At 50.9% G+C, this 8,731-nt stretch overlaps 1 protein-coding gene across 1 annotated transcript; it reads right to left on the bottom strand.

The window, feature by feature from the left end:
- Positions 1-4,473: 4,473 nt before the first annotated feature.
- CYP26A1 (cytochrome P450 family 26 subfamily A member 1) lies at positions 4,474-8,206 on the bottom strand. The gene is made up of 7 exons (XM_019445103.2): positions 7,847-8,206; positions 7,440-7,664; positions 6,916-7,206; positions 6,642-6,812; positions 6,002-6,136; positions 5,263-5,415; positions 4,474-5,008 (listed from the first exon to the last, which is right to left on the bottom strand). Exons 1-7 carry the CDS (start codon positions 8,033-8,035, stop codon positions 4,667-4,669), a joined length of 1,506 nt encoding a protein of 501 aa, XP_019300648.1. The 5' UTR covers positions 8,036-8,206; the 3' UTR covers positions 4,474-4,666.
- Positions 8,207-8,731: the final 525 nt, after the last annotated feature.

Below are 8,731 nucleotides of genomic sequence, written 5' to 3'. Positions count from 1 at the left end.
CAGCTCCAAAAGTCTGTGACTAATTGACATTAAAGGAACTTTCCATTTCAGAATACCTAATCCGCTCCTCTATCATTGCATAAGCCACTGTTACGTTGACTGTATGACTGTATGTAATGAATCAATTCATGTGTTTTGTCAAATATCTATTATAAGCAAAGCCCCTTGTCTTCTTTTCACAATGCATTTGACCTAAGTGAACCCATTAGTGACTTCAGATAAAAATCCGGAAGCATCTATGGTCAAAAATGAGTGAGTAGCTTTCCAACCCCCCCGCCCCCCGCCGGACAATGGAGGGGACTGGCAGTCGTGAGAACTGCAGTGTGGGTCAGCTTCTGTGCTGCAGGGGTCCGGTTATGAGTACTGCAACATGATAACCCTCGCCCAGAAAACCCACCACATAATCCAGGGCTAAGTTTCCACCCTGTCCCAGGTTTCTAACTCAAGTTGACTCTACTTCAAAAGAAGGAGAGCTTGTTTGGCCTAATACCCATGAAGTGCCGATTTCAGGAACACAACATGCTGTTAAACCACAGCCGTGTAAGCTTGTGGCCACTGAGATTTTCCAAGGATGAGTTTCACTTTTCAAAGAAAAACATGGCACCGCAAAGCCAGAGAGACATGAGGTGACGGGTGTTGGTTGGCCCCAAGAAGCCTTCTCTCCCAAAGAACACCTACTATGTGTGGGTGTGTTCTGGGTGGGGGCCAGGGAGGCACAGGAGGGCGGGCTCACTTTCCAGCCATGAGACAGTGGCTACCTCAGACTAGCTCTCCAGAGGGGAAGAGAAAGGACAGCTGGGCAGAGTCCGGCGTGGACGCGTGGCATCGTGCAGGCTGGGGAGCACTGGGGAAGGTGGCAGGGTGTTACAACCCTAGAAGCTGGGTCAAGTGGATGCTCAGCAAGACACAGCCGGGCGAAGCCCCGCTGCCAGAGCAGATGCAGAAGCCGGAGCTGGAAGCGCTCGGCCACAGGGCGGGAGGGAGGGTCCCCAGCAATCCACACAGGAGACTCAGTGTCTCTGTGAGATCACATGTCAGGCCCCCTGGGCTCCCACCTTCATATTTGGCTCCCAAGTTTGGCAGAATGGTCAACAAGAGCTGCTGAATGCCACTGGAAGATGACGCGGGTATGTCCTGTCTCCCTAGATTGGAGTTCATCTGCGTTTCAAAGGAAAGTGAGTAGCTGCGGAACTGATACAGAATCAAAACTCAGAGAATCACGACTCTTTAATTTTGTGAAGGAACTAGGGGGTGATTGAACCTAACCTCTCCTTCCATGTCAGAATCCTTACAGTGGCTTAGTTTTCCAGCTTCTGTGTGGATGCCTCCACTGACAGGGAGCTTGTTCACTTGTAAGGTAACCTGTGTCATCACCAAGGGGCTCTAGTCACCTCAAAATGTTTTCCTTATATGGTGTTAACTTCTTCCTTCTAACTTACCCTCCGAAGTGCATGCTCTGTCCTTTGAAACAGGCCTGAACCTGTATTTTCTGCAACAACCCTTTAACTATTTGAAGGCGGAGCCGCCAAAACCTCTCTAAACATCCCCAGTTCCTTGCATGGTACTTTTGTGGGACGGCTCCTGGACCTGGTTAAGGTCATCCGAACACTGCCCCTGTCCTTCGAAAAACGTGTTCTCCCCTTCCCCAAACTGAGGGCCGTTTTCCAGAGATACCAACAGCAATGTAGGTCAGATTGTGGGCTGTATGTGGGTAACGCTGGACACCTGAGCCAGGTGACCTCAAAGACCACAGATCATGGCCACTTCAGGAACTAAATGGTGATCCGGATCCACCCAGGGTGCCCAGGGTGACCCTTCCAGAGAAGCCAGGCAGCCTTGACCGGGCCTGAGGCTGAGTACTTGCTAAGCCTGGGAAGTCTGTAGCCTCTCATTGTTTGGGGTAAAAGCAGGCCCCGGGCCAGAGTCCGTGGATGCTGGATTTCATGGACACTGGTGGGGAAAACCACTGGGCCCTGAGGTTGGCATAGAAGGGAGAAGCCCGCCCCCTTGTGGACCTCTGGGGTGTGGCAAGGTGCAAAAGCACCCTGAAACCTCACTGATAAGGGATCTAGGGGAACAGCCACTTCCTGTCATGCTCCCATTTTACTGGTTGCCTCTGGCAGCCTGCAAGAGAAGTGATCTGGCCTGTCAGAGGGCAGGGGAATGGTAGCAGGGGACACATCCAGAAGTTAGGAGGTAGAGACCCCTGAATCAACTTGTCTGCCAACAGAAAGTTGGAGATAAACCAGGCAGGTGTTATTAGCTGCTGGGGAAAAAAAGCAAAAAGCAAAAAGCAAAAAAAAAAAAAAAAAGGCAGCAGGAGGCCTTTCCTCATTCAGCCACTCCCTGGGTGGCCCCAGGCAAATCACAGTCCCTCAGTGGGCCTCCCAAGGCTGAGCTGGGTGAAGGCTACATCCCTCTGAATGCTCACACATTATAGACCCAGCTGGAGGTTTCCACATGCCTGTACTGACAATAGCTTGTCATTGGTGGTGCCACACCCCCTGACTGAAGACAAGAGGGTTTATGGGGTGGCCGGGGCAAGGGCACGTGTGGAATGGGAGGCAGAGGGCACCGACTTGGCCAGCTTGGCTTCCCCACCAAGGCCCTGGAGAGCACACCATGACGTTCAGCATGCCGCAGGAAGCCCTGCAGCCATTTCTCACAGTGGTCTCCCCTACCTTGGGCCAATCCATACCTTGGGCCAATCCTAAATCTAGAACAGTCACCTCATCCTGAAACACTTCTCCACTGAGTGATGCCTGAACACTGACCCAAAGGTGTCCGTGTCATAAAATATGCTTGCCCCAGCTAGACGTGATCCAGGCCTGTTTAATGTTCAATATGGCAGTCCACAAACATTGATTCTGCCTCACGTCCAAACATCTCTACACTGTCTTTACGCAGCACTAAGCGTATTATCAAAGGTTGTGTTTTTAACGTATTTTCAGGGTAAATTCTGTACTACTCTGTAATCGATGAGCATAATTGGGCTAAATGTAACCTGGGAGATTCAAGCCAGAAGTGCTTTCCTCAACATTCTCCAGATGAAAGATAGAGGCAAATTTTAAAAATTGCATTATATTTTTAAACGGTTCGATATTTTTCCTGCACTATGCTCACAGAGACAGAGAGTCACCAAAGATGTTATTTTAAAACACTTAACTGTCCTCTGGCAAAATGAAAGGTATTGAAACCTTTATAAAATATGGCCTTGTATAAATTACCTGAAATAATGTCCTCAGGCTAATGTGCTTCTAGCTGGAAGGATCTGGGGCAAATATTACGAGGGGAGGGGTCATCTTGCACACCAAGTTTCACTAAAGCTTTGGCTGAAACTAAATAAGCCTGTAATTTCTCATTTAAAAAAAAAAGCATTATAAAGTTATTATAAGACATTTTAAGTTATTATACAAACACCCCTTAAAAATTAGAGGATTCCAGCAAGAAGTACAATCCAAGTTCTACCTAAAAAGTAAAGTCAGGTGGAACATGTAACTCTAATTGCAGACAGAACCCTTTTCAAACACCTATTTAGACCACCCAGCTTCTGCAGTATTGCCAAATTCTAAAATTGTAATGAAAATTTTAAAGTCCAAAACCTACAAGCCATCAGAGGTTCAGTAAGCAGATTGTGCCATTTCAAAACTGAAAATGTGCTTGCATAAGCAAGTCACCGGGGCTAACCTTTCTGGATAGAGAGTCTGGCCTCCAGTTCAGAACATGGCTATGCCAGGGTCAGAAATGTGACCAAACTGCGCTTTCACGGAGGTTAGCCAAGGTTCACAAGGTCATGACTGGGCCATTTTATCAGTCCTGTCAGGCTCACACCCTATTGCCTGGCATAGATAAAAACTTTATCTGTCAGCTTGCTAAATCTACTCCTCCCGCCTTATTTTCAATAAAGAAAAGCCTGGACTAGCTTATCTAAACCAGAGACTGGCCTCTTCCAATACTGTTTTCAGATGCAACTTCTGGTCTCATTTTGGGTCACTAACTGTCCATAATTAGAGTGACCGGCTTCCTCTTACCTGAAACCTTCAGAAAAACAGTGCTGGCACTCTGCAACAACATAGATTCATTATGTTTATTAAACGTACTAAGTTTATGGCTGAAGGTTTTAGGTTAGAGTAGGATGTTCTCAAGCATTACCTTTTCAAATTCATCTTTCCCCAAAGCAAAGCAAGCAAAAAAAAAAAAAAAAAAAAAATCTAAAATTAACTTTGATAGATTTTCCAAACAGGGAATCTAAACCACAGAAACATTTACAAATGTTGGACTAACTCACACTCACATTTGTATTTTTCTGATAACAAAGAAGAGAAAAAGCAGCTAAAGTTTCTTCCTCACAGAAAATAGATATGCGCAGATAACAAATAAAGCCATGCAGGTAGATGCTTAGAAATCTGGCTAAATATACAAATATAAAACCAGTGAGCTTTCCCCCCACAGGAATCTTAAATGCAAGACAAGCACCTTCAGATTTTACTTTATTTGGAAACTATCCAAATTCATTATTTTAATATTTAAAGACTGTGGTACTGTAGTAGAGACACATAAATATTATAATATACATTTAGAAATTAAATATAATAAAATCAACATGACACTATGTAAAACCTCATGTGCACTTCAAATAAGTCTGAAGGCTGGGCATTCACACCCATCAGGTTTCCCCCTGGAAACGGGTGAACCTTGCAGGGAGATCATCCACAGGGTACACGGTGGGACTAGTTTTCATTGTAGGAGGTCCATTTAGAAGCCGCCAGTCACAATGCCTGGCCAGCTCCACCGTAAATATTTTGAGAAGAATTTTTGCAAACTCTTTCCCTACGCAGCTCCTCAGGCCGCCTCCAAATGGAATGAAGCTGAACCTGGACGCATCCTCTGGGTGAGGCAGCATAAATCGGTCAGGATTAAATTCCTCCTTGTTGGTGAAGATATCTGCCACATCGTGAGTATCACAGATACTGTAGATAACATTCCAGCCCTTGGGAATCTGGTATCCCTGCAAAAGATTATGAAGTCCCAAGGGCTGACAAACTGGAATCTAACTTTCAACAACAAAAAGTTATCACTGATAACCGGACCAATTATGAGTTGAAAAAAAGGGATGTGTGGAGAGAGACAGGGCAGACAGACATTTTGATGGTGGAAACACGTGCGCACAGGGGGCAGGATGATGACATCAAAAGCATAAGAAATTGAAACCAATGCACAGGGAAGCAAGGGGAGATTCAAAACCACAACAAATTAACTTACATTTAATTCAAAAGTCTTAAGAGCGACCCGAAACCCTCCTGGAACTGGGGGATTCAGTCGAAGGGTCTCTTTAATAACACACCCAATGTATTTAAGCTGTCCCAAAATTTCCATGTCCAACTTGTTGTCTTGATTGCTTTTGCAAAGTAAACCCTATCAAAACAGTCATACAGAGGTGAGCGGTTATTTTGTGCTCCAGTAAAATCAGCCCAGCAGACGTAAACAGGGCTTAAGTGGCGGCTAGACCCAAAGGGCCCCATGTTGGGAGTTTTCCCCCTGAGGGGGAAACTGTGAGCAGCTAATGACCATTTGCCTCCACCCCTTGGCCCAAATCCACTATCTATTTACAACTCCAAGAGAAGGCTGCTCCCCACTTAGAACCACCAAGTTTCTCCCCCGCCCCCATCACCACCACCACTGTCACCACCACCTAGGAGTCCCCATTCATGCCCTTGAAATACAAATTCAAGAAAGTGGAATCCAACTGAAAATCTCCAATGCACTGCAAAAAGTGGAGAACGCACAGGAATACAAGGATCAAACCCTGCCTGAGTGGGATCACAGCTCACAATTCCTTCCTTTTTATTCACAAAGCTAATTCTCTTTCGTCACCGGCCCACCCACCCCTTGGCCCTGCGCTTTCAAAATACTCAGAGAAGTCAGCACACTTACATATTGGCAAGATGGCTAGGGGACAGCAGAATTTCTCAAGCTAATTTCAAGGCCAGTGTCCCCCTACCTTACTCTTGAGCTCCTCTCGAACCTTCTGGAGAACATGGGGGTAGAGCCCCAAGTAAGTAATCAGAGACGTGGCTGCACTAGCTGTGGTTTCGTGTCCTCCAAAGAGGAGTTCGGTTGAAGATTGCTTTAGTGCCTAAGGATGGAATAATTCAAACGTTTTTTACAAGTTTGCATGCAATTTTACACAGCAATTACTCAGAACCCAACTGAAGGTTCTGGAAAGATGAGCCGAGCTAAAAGTTTGCTGATAGAAAGTCAAGGAAGGCTACACTTTTAAACATAATGCATAGTCCCTTTCGTTCAGCTAGAACAGGGAGGCCAGTAAAATCCCACTACGCTGGGAATTCTTGAATGAAAGCCTTGGTTGTATTAAAATCGCCCAACATTCTTTATTTGTATTTTGCAAATTCCAACGTTCCCCGGAAAGCCTGGTAGGGCTAGGGGACGCTCCCTGTTCCGCTGCATCCTCTCCCACAGCTCTCCGGACCCGGTGTCTCAACGTTCCGGGTCCCATCCCTGGGGTCTGGGCGGTCTGCTGACTGTGGAGTCTGGGCGTCACCTTTGGGGACCCCAGGTACCGCCCTTGGAAAGCCAGAGGACCAAATTCCGCAGTGCCTCTTCCTGGAATTGCCACTCACCTGCATGTCCAGCCTCTCTCCCCTCTCCCACGAGTGCTCAATCAACAGCTGCAGCGCATCTTTGCAGCCACCGCCCGCCTCCGCCTCCGCCTCCGCCGCCCGCAGCCCGCAGATCTTGGCGCGAATGTTCTCCTCTATGCGCGCGTGGATGAGGTTGCGCGCCTTCATGCCCTGAGGGCAGAGAGCGCACCGCAGTGAGCTGACGCCGAGCCCCCGCGTCCCCGCGTCCCCGCGTCCCCGCGCCCCTAGCTCCTCACGCTGCAAGCTCCCTTACCCGGTACAGCCCACTGAAGGGCACGTCGATGGGCAACGAGAAGAGATTGCGGGTCATTTCCTCGAAGGCCTCCACCAGCTGCTGCTCCGCGTCCCCGCCGTTCGCCAGTCGGGGCTCACAGCCCAGCAGGATGCGCATGGCGATGCGGAACATGAGGCGCTTCACCTGGGGGTAGACCAGGAGGCCGCGTTCGCCGCAGCTCAGCCACTGCTCCAGGCAAGTGCCCACTTCTTCCGCGATCACCGGCACGTAGTACTGGAGCGCCTCGCGGCTGAAGGCCCGCATAATCACCTGGGCTCCAAAAGAGGCAAAGTGTTAAAACCGCCCCCCTCGCCTTCCGGGATCCCCTTCCAGCCCCCCTCACCCCTGCCAGATCCAAGGCACTTCTCGGCTGATAGAGCTAAACTGGGCTTGAACGGGTCCCAACCGACATCTCGTGCAGCTAGCGCTCGCCCGGCATTTATCTGCTAGAACCCCTCCAGGGGACAGGGTCCCCCTCCCTGTCCGGGCACCGCCGCCCTCACCTTCTTGCGCTGCTTGTGCGAGGAGTCGTGCAGGTTGGAGAGGCAGCCGGAGCCCAGGATGGTGCGCACCGACGCGGGCCAGTGAACCGACACCAACCGGTGCTCCCCGAGCAAGATGCGCCGCACGTTGTCGGCGCCCATCACCCGCACTGTGGGCCGCCCGAACAGATGCGTCTTGTAGATGAAGCCGTATTTCCTGCGCTTCATCTGCAGGAACTTCCTTCGCTGGGAGAGGAGGGCGGAGGAGAGAGACAGGCGTGAGGGGGCGCCGGGGAGCGCCGCGCCTCCGGCTAGCCCGGATCCTAGCCATAGTCACCTCCCTCAAAGGGACGCCTACCCTGGCTTCTGGAAGCCCTGAGCCCAGTCGGGCTCCTGAGAATCGTCCTGTCCCGCCCAAGCTCCCTTACCTGTAGCACCATCTGCAGTGTTTCCCCAAAGAAGGGGAAGCCCATAGTTCCGGGGGGCAAAGGGAGCGCGCAGCTGCGGTCGCGGCTGCTCACGCAGTACAGGTCCCAGAGCTTGATCGCGGCCAGGAAGAGCAGCAGCGGTAGCACGAAGGTGCAGAGCGCACTGGCCAGCAGCGCCGGGAGCCCCATGGCGCGCCGCGGCCTCCCGCGCCACCTGCCGCCGTCGCCAGCGCTCCGAACCCCGCCGCGCGCCCGCTTTATAGGCGGCCCAGGTTGCTGCCCACGTTACCTTGGTCAGACAATTAGTTCACCCAAAGTTCATCTTTAATTGCGGATTGGGCCCCTGGCTCCTCCCCCCGCGAGGCGCTGCCCAAAATCTTTAACCGTTTGTTCCACGCCGAGGCAGAGGCGGCACGGTGGCTGCTTCCCTCCGAACGCGCCTCCTGGGGTGCGAGGCTAGAGAGAAGCCTGCCTCCCCCTTACAAGGTGTGCGGGGCTGACCGAGACGGCGGCAGAGGCCGACTTGGGCTCCGGGGAGCGGGAACTCCAAGCCCTGGGCTTTCTGGTGATCTTTTTGGAATCCCTCGCGCCGGGTCCGACGGGCGGTCCCAGAGCTGCCTTCAATGGCTTTTCATTTTCAGGCGCCGTGTGGGCTCCCTTCCACCTGCTGGCGGAAGCAAAGGGAAGTGCGTTCAGGGCCGACTAGCTTGCCACGTCCCACGCTGGGGAAACTGAGTTCCAGAACGCAGAGCAAAACGCAGACCTCCCGAATCTCCCGAAGATCCCGCAGAAGAGCCCAGGGCCGGAACCTAAGCGAGAGCAGGAGTGGTGTGTGTGTGCAGGGCGGGGGTCAGACATGATGGGAGGATCATAGATCCCAGCTCC

Source organism: Panthera pardus, unplaced genomic scaffold (assembly GCF_024362965.1).
Source record: "Panthera pardus isolate Hobbes unplaced genomic scaffold, ASM2436296v1 HiC_scaffold_22, whole genome shotgun sequence".
Lineage (NCBI taxonomy): Eukaryota > Metazoa > Chordata > Mammalia > Carnivora > Felidae > Panthera > Panthera pardus.
The sequence above is the reverse complement of the archived record's forward strand: the minus strand, read 5'-3'. Positions and strand labels throughout refer to the sequence as shown.